The sequence below is a fragment of the Pleuronectes platessa genome, chromosome 9, assembly GCF_947347685.1.
Source record: "Pleuronectes platessa chromosome 9, fPlePla1.1, whole genome shotgun sequence".
Lineage (NCBI taxonomy): Eukaryota > Metazoa > Chordata > Actinopteri > Pleuronectiformes > Pleuronectidae > Pleuronectes > Pleuronectes platessa.
Genome location: NC_070634.1, coordinates 15564686 through 15581694, shown reverse-complemented (window position 1 = coordinate 15581694; position 17009 = coordinate 15564686). Strand labels below are relative to the sequence as shown.

General features: G+C 42.0%; 1 protein-coding gene across 1 annotated transcript in view; it reads right to left on the bottom strand.

Annotated features, from left to right (window-relative positions):
* insrb (insulin receptor b) overlaps positions 1-17009 on the bottom strand; it is a 79051-nt gene that overhangs the window by 53776 nt on the left and 8266 nt on the right. The window contains exon 2 of the mRNA XM_053430185.1: positions 2986-3534. Coding sequence (XP_053286160.1) covers positions 2986-3534 — 549 coding nt within the window. The remainder of the gene's footprint in view (positions 1-2985; positions 3535-17009) is intronic.

The following is a 17009-nucleotide window of genomic DNA, read 5'->3' as shown; positions in this document are numbered from 1 at the left end:
TGAATATTACACTTATTTTCTTTGTACCTGCACTTTTCCCTCCCGTTACTTCGAATACGAAAAATCTGTTTCCCAGCCTTGTGTGTGTTTATGATTTGTATTTAACCATCAGCCAGTATAAGGGTCTAATATCCATCTGTATCACATTTGTAGATACAGCATTGTATCATCCAGTGTTTTTATTTTCACTGCCATTATAGGGGGAACCAAACCCCCAGGAAGTTATTTAAAAAAAAAAAAGGGAAATCTTATTTACCCGACATATGTTCACTCCTTTCATTTTAGCTCAGTGGGACATTTGTAACTTGCTGGCTCTTGGGATTGACAACAAGTGACTTAAGGACCCTGCACATTTAAACGTTTACGCACACATACATGTACACCCACACACATGGACACAGTGGTTTTCCTGCTTGTAAGTAAGGGATGTGTGTGAGATCAGAGGAATGCAGGTTCTCCCCTGGCTCTTACCTAAGGCAACTGGAACCCTGTAAAAAAAACACAACAAAAACAACCCCGCAGTTTCCACTCACACATAAAGTTTAATGCTCCGTCTAATGTTCCTTTGCTCTGCACCCCCCAACTGTAAGCACACACATGTGTGTATGTGTGCACGTCTAAGTTTGTAAACTGTGACTTTTAATTCACAGAAACTCTAATTAAAGATCCTATAGTTTTCCCAACACAACCACCCAGCACGTGTTCCAATGGGTAGCGCTGCACACGCACCGAAGGGAAACAACGTTTTTCTCTCTGTGGATGTTTTTATCTTGCAAACTTTTATTTCCTCTAGGCTGAGGATACACTACTATGGAGCAGCAGAATAGTAGTATTAACCGACTAAAAACGTATGGAAAGTATGACATTACTGCCATTATCTTTATAAATACTGTGATGGTCTTTATTTTATATACGAATTATATTATCTTAGAAAGTGTTGATTTGAAGAAAAAAACGTGCTTAAAGTATGAGAGTTAAGTTACTGTGGGCTTAAAGCAACGTTGTGTAACTGTGGCTTTTACCTTTACTAGGGACAAGTACCTAAGTACACACATCACACTCGCAAACACATCAAACACACAGCATTTAAAGTCAGTGTGCACATATCATTCCTATGTGCAGCCCACACACACACACTCTTCCCCCCACCACAGGGGCCGACAACCATTGCCTCATGTTCTAGAAATGGCTCTTGCTTTGACACACAGCTCGACTAAACTGGTGCCTGTCACATGACGCAGAGCACAGCGTCATACCTGCTGCTCTGGCCTATCGGAGGCTAAGGAGACTTGGACGCAAATGTAAACGTGGTGTGTGACGTACTGTGCACACTCCTCTTTATCAGTCCACATACTTTTTCCTAATGGTCAGGGCTGTTCTTCTCTGAGACGAAGTACAGAGCCTGTATCTATTGAACTTCAGAAGAAGTACAGGTACAGTAAGAGGAGTGAAAAGATTCTTACTACATCAACAAGTGCATATGGTGAGAGTGCCTAGAAAGTCAGGGAACCAGAGTTTTCTAACATGCTATGTAATGAATTATACATATAACTTCAGTTAACATATAATTCATCAAGACAAATAATATTTTGTGCTGTCACTCGTTCACGGCGGTGGGTGCTAGAATCTGTCTATGCTGCAGCTATCTGAGACCTCTCTCAAACATTTGGAATTCTTATTAATTTACACTTAAGTCTTAAGTATTTTGATAGGTGGCTGTTAAGGCCTTTGTGGCTTTATAAGGCTAGTTCCATTAAATTGATTTGCTCGTTATTCTTTTCAATCAAGTATCTAGTTAATGCAAGTGTTTTATAACAATACATCTTTCATGTTTACACAAATAATAGCAGCTTTTCGTTTTAGATTTCCAGGTTTTCCAACAGCAACAGTCACCAGGACAACACAACAAATCGTTCTTCCCGGGTAATGCTTGAAATAATTGATTTACACTAACAATTACAACAAAGTGAGTACTTTACACATTCTTAAAGTCAAAACTCTGAGGCAAAGTGTGCTAAGAGGCGGACACTGAGACACAAAGTGAACCATTTCCTGTATTACTTTCCCAAAAGTCCGACCTGGCAGAAAATTGAGGAGCCGACATTACAAAGGCGGCCTGCAATAGTCAATGTTTGAGCCTAAACATGGCCACGGCTGTCAAGCTCTGAGAGCTAGCCTTTCTGTCAGACACAGACACAAGAGAGGAAAAACAACACAAGCTATAATCGCCCTAAAAAAATAATAAGCATTCTCTGTGAGTCTTACAATAGAAGCCATTCTCTGCTTTTATGGTAGGAGAGAAAAAGACTGACTGACTGGCCAACACACTGGCAGCTGCACCGAGCAAACCCACAGCTCTTCTACTTTACTTTAAGAAGAGGAAATCTGCACAATTTCTAACAAGAATATTTACTGTACTGTTTTATGCCCGTCTGACAACTCTCACTCCATCCTCCTCCTTTCAAGGCATTTTCTTCCCATAATTCCCTACTTCTCAATGTGCACTTCCCTGACTCGACAGTGCAGTTCAGTCATTTCACACATCAAGCAGACCCTGAGCCTGTAATTACAGATCACTTGCCCACAATGATCCAGTCAATGAATGTTAATCAGAGGGCGTGGCGTGTCCACCACCCCTTGCTGCTGATATTAGGACATGCCCTCTGCATCACAGAAATCATTACATAAACCATTCGGAATGAAAACATCAGTTGCCTCAATTGATTTCTTGGGGAGGAAGAAATCTCCAGTGCATATTCTCATTGTGTGATGGATTCTGGAAAGGTGCTTAACTATCATGTCTACACACATCAGCTAGTCAATATGAAGACTTCTCCACTGATCCATGCATAAAGATCAGTTTTTTATTTAGTGAGTATGAGGCTCATTTAAAGACCTGACAACGATCAATTGTGTCAAAAAAGAATTGTGTGACGAGAAAAGACAGAATACGCTCAGCTGTTGGAGACAAGTTAACACACTTACTTGTCTGACAGTGGTTCTGCGACCAGCATCGTGACCTGAAGTGTCCGTTGATGGTGTTCTGCGGGCAGATGGTCTGACCTTGGGCCGTGCCAGGACACACGTCTCCACACTCCCTCTCGTTCTTATTGGCCACGATGAAGTTGTCCTCAACCGAGTCTAGGATCTTGGACCAGTCCAAGGTGGCCAGATAGCACAGGTCTGGGTTCTTCTCAATCCTCACGGCGCCCCGGGTGATATTCATGAGACTGTAAAAGCCCACCTCTTTCAGCTGCAGCATCTCATAAATCACAAGAGCGTAGTTGAAGAAGAGGTTGTTGCCGCGGATCACTGTCAGGTTAGGGAAGAGATCGCTGAGCTTCTCAAGGCCGTAGACCCTAAAGAGAAGCACATAGTCGGTCACTACTCGTAGCTTTGGGTAGCTGAGGCCACGAAAGTCCTCGGCCTTGGTCTTAAACATGAGCAGAATCTTCAGGTGTCCCTCGATGATGGTGCAGTTCTCCAACGACTGGAGGGTGGTCACATTGTTCCGGATGTCCTTGCTCGGGCATACTGGAAGAACAGAGAGAAGATGATATTAGAGAATATTACAGTCATCAGGTACAAGTAGTTGAAAATATATTAAACTTGTTTTTATGAATCAATAGATAAATTGTGTTTACTTAATGTTTACTTTAGATTTATTGAGACACCTTTCTACAACTTCACATTCCTTTTAGCCATGGTTAATTTCGATCCATAATTACAAACTAGGCACATCAGTGTGTACTTCAAGTATACACTCACACAGCTGCCAGTTTATTACAACCAGCTAAAACTAATGCAGCCTAAAACTGTCCAGCAATGAAACTTGCATTCACAAGTAAGTTTTTATTTAAGGTGCTTTAGATTAGTCTTGCTCAACTTGAGACAAGTCTGAGGTACGAGATGTGTATTGAGTTACACTGACACATTTCTAACACAGCTGAATAGTTATCATTTTTATTACAGTATTTCTCAATTAGAATTGTTTATAATTCTTAATACTACAGGAAATAGTGAAAATATTTAACTTTCCTATTCCTCAAGACGACAAAATCTTTACATAACCAAATTAAGTGAAAATTATAACAAATTATAGTCAGAGATTGATACTGAGACAGACCTCTTTGACATACGACCCTATAATTGATTGATCAACTAATGGTTTCAGAACCTTCCATCACTGATAAACCAGGTGGACAACACTGGGTTTCTATGTCTCGTACTTGTATACAAGGAGGCACAACCCAATTCTAACTTGACTTTGGTTTTATAGTAACGGGCATCATGGGTGAAAAAGTGTTCTCTCAGGATGACAGCTTCATCAACATATCCTTCTTTTCCCATTTAAACCATGAAACCTCTAGTGATTTACATAAAGTAGAGCAGAGCCATTCATGAATCCGCCTCACTCAAGTCCCCTCTGCAATTTGACTGGCTGGCTTTGCTCGCTGCCTCCCTCTCCCTGTTCCTCCCCATCACTCTCTCTCTCTCTCACACACACACTCACACACACTGTATGGCACTGTCTGATCTGAATGGAGCAGACGTGAAGGGGTTAAATTGAAATAAAGCCTCGAACCAAATGGTTATCCATGCTCATTCATACTCTTTTACTGCTGCACACACACACACACACAATATTCAATTAGAATTAACTTCAGGAGGCATAGAGAGGGAAGCAGCATGCTGCTGTGGCTCACTACAAGTTAAGGAGATGCACATTTCTAATGTTTTCTACAGCGGTTAAAGGAAAATATCGAAGTGGCCAGGGAGATGACTTACAGAAAACAGCATTATCCTTGTAAATATATCACAATACTATATCTATGTTTTTTTCAAACTACTCGTACAGAGTAATATAATAATTGTATATGCATTGTATAGCAATTATCTGAACATGATTACAAAGTGCTTTACAAACTGAAGGTTTCTAAGATATTCTGTACTGTACCATCAAAAACTCAACATCAAGAACAATCGTAACAGTGGGATGTCTTGACCAGATTACTCAAATTTTTAACAAGCTCACCAGTCAATAGTCAAAGCAAGTAACATCTTCTGTGAACAGACTTACTCCTTTAAAGAGGGGACGATTTACTGCTCGACAGTGACGCAACAGATGATGTTTGTACATGGCGATAGAAATGAACGAATCATTTGCATAGATGGGCATACAAACTCTGAGTCAACATCCATTTACATTCAGTGAACACACATTAAAAAACACAGACATAAAATACTAATTTGTTCACATGACTTAACCACTCATGTACCGTATCAACCAGACTGGCAGCCATTAGGGCCCAAAACAGATGGTTAATGATCAACAATAACCAACAATGTGCAAGAACACTGTATTTAAATGCAACTTTCTAATGGAACATTACAAAGCCATTTCCTCTACAAGAAACAAACATTAGGTTACTATTTTAAGTCACGTTTATTGCAGTTAAACTGCAGCACGACGAATGATAAAGAAGTAAATGCTTCTGATGCTAAAAACAATTCACTTAAAAAATGATACAACACCAACAGAAACTGGCCATTCTTCACGTCAAGCCTAATGTGTAAATACAGATTAAATGAATATCAATCAAATAAGGAAAACTGGTACTTTGGTGTCAACAGTTATAATCTTTTGGCAAGATAAACATTGAGGGCCTGAGCATGTACACGCAGGGTAAAACGAGATCTGTATCACTGAGACAATCTAATGGTGTCCATCTCATCTGTTGTTCTCAATCGATGACACAGACACACGTCTGCTAATCACAATCTGTAAGTGTCTTTCATGCATCTTAATGGTGTGAACCCCATCTGCTCACCACCTTTTCTATTTCCCCTATTTATTACCCTCAAATCCCCTCAACGCCTTTGCACACACTAGATAAATAATCAATCACACTAAAAACCTGCACTGTAAAATGGAAAAAAAGTCAACATTCATTGCAGCAGACTGCAGAGTTTCATTGAGTTGTTATTGGCCGTGGTCATTTCCCATGTGTAAGCTACCTATTAACTTCCCATTCTGTTAATGGTTAGCAAGACAAACATGTCAACAATCCAGGTACAAACTATGACCAGCAGCACATCAATGGAACAGTTCAAGTGACCTTTATAATGAAGAGCAGCCAATAAAGCTGACAATCACTACACTGTCAAATAAAACCATGTTTTTTTACTACGTCCACATCTTGGCAGCAGGGGTCAGAAAAAAGTCAAGCCTAGATTCCAAATAGTCATAAAATATTGGTCCAACTAGTTTACCTCATGTTATTACCTTAGAGGTTAGAAGAAAATGTTTGGATCAGATTGAAAAAAGGGTCAGTTTTTAAAGTGAAATTGGAATTTCCAATAAAGCAGTGAGCACCAGTGTAAATCATGCTTATGTTTACATTGGCACGCATGTTTTTACCTTTACAGTGTGACTGGTGTAATGTTAATGATAGAAAGTAATAAAAAGTCAAGCCATCCTCTTAATTATTCAGTTTTACTCTTGTCAGCTTGTAGAAAACTGGATTTCAAAACATGGAAATGTTTGTTTAAGTGGCCGGATATTGACTGAGATCAAAACTAGAGACAGGCCTATCCCTACAACTGCTCAAACACAAAAGGAAACTCTCTATAGCGACATGTTAGCTGCATTGTTGGCCATTTTTACATAAGCTCATCAGGAATTTATAAACCAACAGAGGAGTACCAGGATCTTTACGATGATGAAACAACAAATATCTGAGAGGTGACGCATGACCTGACTTCACTCAGATCCAGGAAGCAGTGGCTCCAGGTGGAGAGACAAAACGTGGAGCTGAAGGAGCCATCAATTATCTGAGAGTTTAAACAACAGCAGTTGTCCACAAATATCTCAACAAGCAGCAATGCTGTGGAGTGACATGACAATAAATTATGTGACAATAAAATAAAGGTGCTTTAGAACAGTGAGTTTGTCAAACTCAAATTGCAATGTAAAACACTAGATCAAACTTTTGAACACTTTATTCTCAGTCATCCACATTGGTCTGGAAGAACAACCACTCGTAAATAAGACAAATGTGTTTCAGCTGTGAACAAACTCTCAAAATAAGCACGGAGTCTGAAAAACGACAACTCATTCACACAACCTAAGCAGCTTGTCTCTACCACACCCTCTTTATAAGGACACATTAAGTTACAGAAACCAAAACACAAAAACACACTTCTGCCTCCACCATACAGCAGTTGGTGTCATTTCCAGTGATAACAGCAACCTTACACCTCTCTAACCCCGTTTCCTTATCTCCCGGACACATCAAAGAGGCCTACAGGCCACCCACTCAGGCTGTAGCGCTAACCGGATACCTACTGTGCAACATGACAACACAACAAACAGCGTCACGCAGCACCAACAGGGCAAAGGTGCATCTCACCTCTGCCCACGTTGCTCTCTGAGACGTACCAAGAGGACACAAATGTGACCATTTCACATTAATGTATTCTTCCAAATGCAGGTAGGAAATATTTTGGTGGTCGGGATAAGATCTTTATACTTGCGCAGCGGGTGGACATGCTCGCACATATGTTACGCCTCCTGTTGGAGAAGCTTTATTGACACAAAGAAATGTTAGTGGGCCATGAGGGGAAGCAGAAGACGGTGCTGCTGGGAGTTTCCTTCCGCAAAATGGAGTCTTGTTTTCGACTGACAGGAATGAGAGAGAAGAGGAAGGAGTGGGGGGGTCATCGGGGGGCAGATGGGAAGGAGGGGAGGAGCGAGAGGGGGGGGGCAGTAAAGGAGGAGTGGAGGGGAGGAGGGGTTGTCGTGCAGTCAGCAGCTGGCTATGAGAGCCACTGTGTCTTTAAAATAATGAGCCATCTCCTCTCTCCACCCAGGTTTGGGAGCAGGGGGACACAGGAGAGGGAGACTGAGTCGCGGGATTGTGGGCAAAAGAGGGGGAAGAAGAAGAAGGGGTGAGTGAGATGGTGGGAGGGGGTGAAAGTGTAACCTGAGCCAAAGCAGGAATACAGAGTGACGTAAGGGACCTACAGGACGGTTGGTGATCACATGCATGAATGGAGGGCCGCTATGGACCTCTGTTACATGACATACACGCACAGTCGTGTCTCCATGGCTTCAGAGGACATTGCATTTTTCTACTTTTAATTCCCTGATTTACATTATGCATATTTGTCTTCATAAGTAAGACAAGTCCCTGTTATGTAAACACTTTTAGCTCCTCACAACACACCTGGACCACACACACATATGCCCCCTTGATGAGGGGTCAGGGACACAAACAGAACAAGTTTCTACCTACAATAAACAAACAGAGACTATAACTGGATATGTGATGGACAAACGTGCGACAAAAGGACAGACAGAATCACGGCATTTGAAGACAGACAGACAGAGAGACACCTGCTGAACAGTTTTTCATTTCTGTGTTGCCTAAAGAAAGGATAGTATCAAACAAAAGGCTCTGGGGCTTTGATTCACATAACTCACTTAAACGGAATAAGTCCAGGTTAGAGCTTCATGTGTGATACAGAAAGGGGGGGGAAAGAGATTGTGTGGGTGGGGGGATTTTTTTTGGTGGACAATAACCGTGACCCCTCTGCAGCTCACCCTCCCACTGAGGACCACCCATAAGCAGACAGCCCGGTGCTCTCACTGGCCGTACAGGAGCTCTTAATTACAATAACAACCCAATCAGCCACTAATGAGCCGGGGTGAGGGGGTGGGGTTTGTGTCTGAGCAGGGCAGAGAGAGAATGGAATAACAGAGCACAGACTGGAACGTACTGTGCCATACTGTGTGGACCTCTATAGGAGAAATGTGGGCCATCCCACCCGCCTTCCCTGTCTGTTTGACACTTAATTTGGCAGCAGGAATGAGGAGCAGGAGCAGGAGGAGGGAGGTATGGTGGGGGTGGGGGGGCGTCAGACAGAAAGAAAGCACAGAGATGGAGCGATGTGCAGAAGTTTAAGAATTCAAATAGAGAAGAACAAATGAACACTTAAATGTTCAGTTAGAAATACACAGTGAAATGTATCCTGAGAGATTTAAAAAAAGCATCCATATGCTGTCCAGACATTTGTAACTATTTGAGATGTTTCAATAGTTACGAGGTCTTTTCACACATTTAAGCTGAAACATTAACTGAATGGCACTCAGTAGAGTGCATACCTCCTCCAAGGTCCATCATCTCCTTAAATTTAATCAAGCTGCACCAAATTTCACACACTCATAGACATCAGTCCCCTAAATGTGCCAGATTTATGTTCACCAAGAACCATAACTTATTCCCTTGTTTCTTTTTGGACCCTTATTGCATCCTTCCTCCAACTTTGATGGTTTTTGTGTAATCTTACTTAGAAACAAACAAAATTAATGGTCAGATTGCTGAAGCTGCGATGGCTTCTAATATTAATACAAGTAATGATTTCATGTTATTCAACAAGATTTATTTTGACTGTTATCTTAATATGATGTAAACACACCCCAATAGATATATATCCTCCATACCAAAACAGAAAAGTGGCCTTGACCTTAGATCATCAAAATCAGGCAGTCTGTTTATGAGTCCATGGGAGCTCTTCTACAGAATTTGAAGAAATTCCCGGAAAGGTGTATTTGAGTGACTGAAACAGATGGATTTACGTATGCACATGGAGACAAATGAAAAGACAATCGCAAGCCAGTCAGTAAGACGCTCTGTCCTCTTTGAGAATGACTGGTTGCATTTTTGCTGTGCAGGCAGCGTATGCATAACAAATCATTAAGCAGAATGTAATGAAATGGGTCTACATGATGTTATTTAACAGATGGACTGATTGTTTTTCTGTAGGACTGGACAGACGATGTGGATTTTGATGGGGTTCATTTCCTATCATGTAGAAAAATGGTTCCTTTTGGTTTTTACAACATTGGGTCACATTCGCTGGATAACACAGCATCCTCTGAAAATGTGCATATATCGATATTAAAACAGCATATTGTTCAATCATTTTATTAAAAAGGTCCAGATCCTCACACTCAACCAAATATCAGCAAACTGCAGTTAACCAATAAGAGTAAGGCTGCACATGTTTAAACCCTATGAAATACTCAGTATTGAATTTGTATACACTAAAAATCAACACTGTCCATAACGTTCAAGTTTGTATTATCAAACTATAAAATTGTCAAAATTCCAGTACTTTTAATATACTTGGCAACTGAACATTTTTATTATAAAAGTGAGACTCTAGAATCAAGTCTTGTATGATTCCAAAAAAAGTTTTCAGGCTATGAGCACAATCCAGTGTTAAGACGCTATATGGTGGCAACTGAGAATAAATTATTCTAATTTAGATTTAACTACACAGAAAATTGAGGCTGTGTGGAGAGGCGGGCTGGTTTATGTTGTGTGCAACAATGTGATGTGAAGAAGAAGAAAACATCTGGTGTGACAATCTTACTTCTCTCAATAGTAGATATTGCTTACATCACAGGAATATCAGCCTGCAGGACTGCTGTAACACCATAATTTCAACTCAGAAATGAGCATGACTGGTGCAACTGAGGTGATACCAATGTTACACCGATCTCCAATAGAAGCTGCCATCTCCACTATTCAGCGAGCACCCACAGCTGCAGCCTCCGTTATAGTGTAGCTACAATTTCAGAAAGATTCTTTTCTTATTTTAGAGTTGTGCTCCCTGGGAAGAATTTAATATGCATCAGCTAACAGTAGCTGGCTAGCTAGCCGGTGCTGGCTGGCAATGAGAAAGTGGATCACGGTGGCAGTTTTAGAAGGTGAGAACAGAGCGCTCTTTGGCCCACAGGCCGTCCTGCCTCGGCCTTTCACTGCAGTGGAGGGCAGCCGCACGTTAGCTTAGGGTGAAACTAGACCTGTCTAGCATGAAATCAGGTGGCAGCTAACTTCGGACTGTGAGAAGTTTCCCCTCTCTGTCAGCTTAGTTGCACGTTGCCCCTGATGAGGTGATCTGCTGATTATAGATTTGTCAACAGCTCAGTTGCTGAACAAACCCCAGGAGAGAGAATATGTGGCCGGGGTGCCAAGTGGACTGCCAGTGGAAAATGCATTTGTTTGTTAATATAGCGGTGGAAAGTCCTGAGAAGTAAAGCCAGCTCCCTGTGCTCCCACTGCCAAGCTGTGGCTTCTACAGCAAAAAAAATATGCTGAGAAAATGCATGAGAGGCATTTTGATTAACATGTACCAACTTGTACCTCCAAAACAAAGAGAGCTGAGGACCAAAATAACACTACCTGAGCCAGGGAGCGGGGGGGGCATGCTGACTGGAAACAGGCTCCATGTGCCATAAAATATAGATTAGTTTTAAAAGATTCTGATCACAAAGAGAGGGAACAGTGATCAAGTGATATGACAAGCAAGCGAACACGTGTTCTCCGACCTGTACTTCCACATTTGAGGACTTCAGATAAAGATGGGGGGGCTTGCGGGGGCAGACAGCGCAGAGATAGAGGCAGTGTGTGGGTTGGAGCACCTGTTCCTCCAATGCCTCTGCCTCCCATTGAGGAGCACAGCAAGGGGAGCTGGTCTAACCTATTTATATACAACGTTGGGTCTCGTTGCAGCTGTGGCAGAGGGCCAGACTGTGGCAGATTGAGGCAGGTAGAAAAGAGCAACATGCAGGCCCTGCGCTGTCAGATGGCTGGCCAAGAGAAGAGAGAGGCCTAAATCAGATCACACTGGTGACTTTGGCTCGCCTTCTTCCCTCTACCTCCCGGCAGTGGCAAAGGAGAGAGAGGAGGGGAGGAGGAGGGAAGGAACGAGAAAGGAAGAAAGATAGATACAGACAGAGGAAGACAGGTCTAGAGAGAGGAGGGGAGGAGGAGGGAAGGAACGAGAAAGGAAGAAAGATAGATACAGACAGAGGGAGACAAAGACAAAGAAAAGTAAATAGAGAGAAAGAATGAGGAAGAGAAAAAGAAAAAGAAAAGGAGGAGGAGTGGTGCCAGGGTCACTGTCACTTGTTTTTGAAAACAGTGACTCACTATTTTCTAGTTCCAAGTGGAGTCTCAATCGACCTTGGGACTTACGGCTCACAGGGGAGGAAAAGAATGAACAGCAGAAAGAGTGTGGACTGCCATGTTTGACAACTGCAAAGTGTAACAGGCTACATGATGGAAACTGAGCCTTCATGTCCATGACTCTACCAACACTAACACAATTACTCACAATCTAGAGATTTACATGACAATTAATAATTAAACAACATTAAGATCCAGACCAATTCCTACTCTAAGTTTTAAAGTAGATATATTGTTTCCCGAAGCTGGCCCCTCTAACAATCTCTGCATTCCTGGGACCATCTAAGGGGATATTCTCCACCACTGGTATCAGAGTTAACAGACTGAAAACAACACTAACACCACATCATGTGGACATGTTGCTATTCCTGAATAAAAAACAGAAGAGAAGCTGTCTGTAATGTTGAGGACTGAGGACGAGGACAGCCTGTTTACTTTACTTTATTTTAAGGTCTGAAAAATGCAGCTGCTCACACCTGGCATTAAAACACGTCACCGTATGTGTCCCCAGTTACCACTTGTGATCAGATCTCACTTCTCCTCTTTATATGCAAATTCTCCTGAACATTAATTTAAATTGAGTAGTTTTTTGTGAAAGCCTGCTGGTCTGTTTTATTCAGTTAACTTATGTTCACAGCAGAGCTGAAGACGTACACAAGGAAGTAAGAATTAAAATATCTCGGTACAGAATTTATAATACATAAATGGTCAAAGAGGATTTTCCTGGCTTTTCATTCACGCAAACTGCCTTTACAAGAAAATACACCAAACCTGACATGTTTACTATGACTCAAATGCACTTTACTGTTACTCTGATGAAACAACATGTTATTTCAAACAAATACAGACTCATACACGTTCACTCTGGTTTTCCACCTATATGACCAATCACAACCGACATGTTCCTGTGTAGAAAATAATGGGACAGCTGGTAACACACAAACCAAAGAAAAGAAATCTGAAAAATTCTGGACACACCTTAAAAACAGCTAAACCAGGTGGTGCTCCAAACAAATAAAGAGCATGTTAGGGGGGGCAGCATTCCTTACATAGCTTTTTGGAAAAGACAGAGGGGAGAAACGGGAGCAGGTAATCAACTGCAGGCTGGACTGTGCTGAAGACAGTGCGAGACAGACAACACACACACACAAATCGCCACACTTGCACACAGTGAGTAATACAAAAAACATCTGATGTTCCTTTTCATCTTCCCACGTCAGTGAGTGCAGCGCAGTGCAGTGTCTTGGTGTGGTGAGCCTCAGCCTAAGAGGGAAGCAGCCGGGGCTCAGTATCCCTGCTTGACTTGTAGCCACACGGCAGCAGCTGCAGGGCCCGGCCCCACCAACGCTCCGACCCACAAACCAGAGCTACACATGAGGCTGGATGAGCTACCCCTGCCTGGCGGCTCGGTCAAGTCGACTTCTTCCAGCCAGTATGGCATCTTTTCTTTCTCCGAATTTGTGTCTATATGTTTAGGCCTCTTCATTGGAAGACTGGCAGTAAGGCTACATCATTAAGACTCAATCAGGTAAGACAAGAATGACTAAAATAGGAATAACAGAGTAGGAGATCTGTGATGGGACTCTGTCCAGACTCTGTATCAACACTTGAACACTCAGTTTGACATTGAGTAGTTTTAACCTTCAGCTATAACAGTTTAGGGGTATAGTAGAGGTGTTTCCTGTGTGGTAAGCTCCAAGTGAGCTCATCCCAAGCATGGCAAATCCTTGTGATTTGACTGGATTGTGGCAAGACTGCCAGCTCCAAGCTACAGCTGACACCAAAATTTGATAAAGAAAAACACCACACAAGAGGAGAAAAATTATTTGTTTCTCGCAGCCTCAAAATGAGACCGAAATTCTACTTGTGTGAACGTATGAGGGTTTAATGTGTGTGTATTAAAAGGAATAAGGAGACAAGTGAGCAAGCAGGGGAGATGGGGAAAGAATAAAGACAGAAAAAAAAACAAGGCGGAATTTGAAAGATGGAGAGAGCAAAGTGGCAGAGGAGAGCAAATTGAGAGACTTGACATCGTGAGAGTCGACAAACCAAGACGAAAAAGAGCTGAAGGCAGGAGGTATGGAGAGTGAAGGGGCCAGGTCAGTTTAATGGCCCGTTTGTCTGCGCTGTTAGACCACCAGCTCTCACTGGCTGCTGCAGGAAAACCTCTCACACATAAACACACACACAAACCCTGCCTTTGCTTCCTTCTTTCCATATCTCTCCCTCCTTCTACCTTTTCCATTGCTCAGACCTGTACCCACATCTTCAGCGCCTCCTTCCATTTACCAAAAACACAAACTGTTTATGACTTTTCTTTTTTGCAGGAAAATGTTCTCTCTGCTTTTGATGCCAGTTCTTTGTATGACTTGATACCATCGGACAAAAAGTAGGAGATTATTCCGACTGTGTTATCAATAAACACACATGCGTAACTAACCCCTTCCCTGCTGTTTGTTTTTCCACAAAAAACCCTTCATAAATTTCCAAAGACTTTCAATCGCCGCCCTCCCCGCTGTTGGTTTTTCCATACAGGATATCCACGAGCATGCTAGGTATGGCCCGGATCATATACTGACGTCATGTTAGCTTTGAAAAGGGCCCGTTGGCCAACAAATCAGCTGACCGGCCACTGACAGACTGGTCCCTTGAGTGTAGGGTCTGTGGCCACAGCAGTATTGTAAAATGACTTCCATTCATTAAGCTGTCATTTAACAGCAAGGCATGATTCAATATGGGCCCCCTCTAACTGTAAGTGAATTAGGAATGCTTGATGCGAGCTCATAAACTAGGTGAAAGCTCTTTGTCTCTGCCATGGCAGCAGTCCCTCACACATTAGCTCTCAGATAGCAGCTCAAGTATCAGCTCTAAACATTTAAGACGATTCCTTCACTCTAGTCTTGTCCTTGTATGTGCCACCTTATGACCAGTTAAACATTGTTACCGCAGCAAAGCGCACATGATGGCAGAGCCCACAAATCAACAACTATCCAGTGATAATAATAAAAAAACTGGGTCTCAGCTGAATGCCTCAGAGATTAATCTTTTGCCATAACTGATGCTTTCTGTCTCCTACAATATATACACACACTCAGGAAGGATAAATGTCAAACCAGTAATTTAATTTAACAAACTGGACTTAAAACCACATAGGCGCCCATTACTTTGGTTTTAGTTAACTCCACCGAGAACATTATGTTGTCACCCTTGTAGGTTTGTCTGTTGTTTGTTAGCAAGATTACGCAAAACTAGACTGATAGCGACGTCACTTGGTAGGGGGGGGGGGGGGGGGGGGGGGGACATTTATGTGACTGATCTCTATGAGGGTGTGGATATGCAGACCTGCTTTCCAACTTTGGTCTTTGATGGTAATTTTGAGAACTGGAAATACATTGTGGTTTTATATAACCAATTTAATTTGATTTAATCCGTCAAAAATCCACTTTTGCTCAAATTTAAAGAACAAATACCTCTGACAGTTGCATGGTTTCGTGCCGTTATAAATTTTTGGTAATTTTTCAAATTCTCCCCATGGGTTGAAATATTGGTTGGTATAAATATAAGAGGGTTCAATTGATTTGCAGTGAATGTCTTCCAGATTTATGAGAAACTGAACTAGCAGATGTATGCTGGGCTGGCATGTAGAAGACTGGGTATTAGTGGGTTTGTTATTACATGAATTTCTGCCAAGGATTTAATAAACGATGCTGGTCAATAGATAAAACTCTCTTTACTCCAGACACACAAAAACAAACCAGTTAATAAAAAAACAGTTAACAGTTAATAAAACCCGCTAATAAAAATCCTACAAGCATATATTCTGTAATTAAAAGATAACATTTACTGCCTGGACAGTGGTTTTGTGAGACATGGCCAGATTCTCACCCATCTGGTTTCATGACTAGTGGGTGAAATGGTGCAATGGGGCACAGCAGGCGAAGAAAAAAGAAGCTAAAGAAGGAGCTTTGTGAAAACTTCTCTGTAAAGCGGGTGGTTTCCATCAGCCTCTCCATCTGTTGTAATATCGGGGAAGTCGTAGTGAAGTGTGTGTTTGTGTAACATACAGAGGAAGTAGAGGAGGTCGAGTACAGTTTGGCTTGAGGTGATTTTGCCAGTATTACTCTGTGTCCCTTATCAGAAAAGATCAATCCTCAAAATTGAAATGTCAGTCACAATATTTATCAAAAGTAATAAGGATCAATGCAAAATATAAATGGGTACTATGGTGAGTCTGGGACAAAGATCACTATTATGACCCACTTATTGAGATACAGTAGGTTACTCCCACACAGTACACGACACATGCTGATTGACGAGTGGCCCTTACATGATTACTGATATTTTTTATGGCATTAAAAACAATCAGGATTAGAGGCCTGCACCAAGACGGGATCGTGGACAGCGGGTTAGAACTACAGTATGTTATTTCTCATTGTGGGGGGGAAAATCTGCAATAAAATGATTGCATCTAAATCAGCTTATATGAAGCCTAGTCGAGTGCAAGGATTTGTATTATTGTAAAATCTTATCACACCACCTTTGACTCCTCCACTTCTGCTCAAGTAACTGTCACTACCGACGTCCAACTAGCTGGTACATCACGGGGGGGGGGGGGGTAGCTAAAGGAGCCTACTGCCAGCAAGCGCTAGTGTTGTCACCATAGCAACCCATCTCCGGCTAGCTCATCGGACCTAAGTTGCTTTTGATAAGAGTAAATTTTAAGTATTACTTAGGCCTAGCTGTAGTGAGCAGGTCTAATAAGAAAGGACACACAAAACCCAAAGAGGGGGAGAGGGAGAGGTGTCAAATGGATGGTATTCACACCTTTAAGAGGAGGCTTTCACATCATATACAGAGCAGGATTAGCAGGTGTGAGAGAGAGAGAGAGAGAGAGAGAGAGAGAGAGAGAGAGAGAGAGAGAGAGAGAGAGAGAGAGAGAGAGAGAGAGAGAGAGAGAGAGAGAGAGAGAGA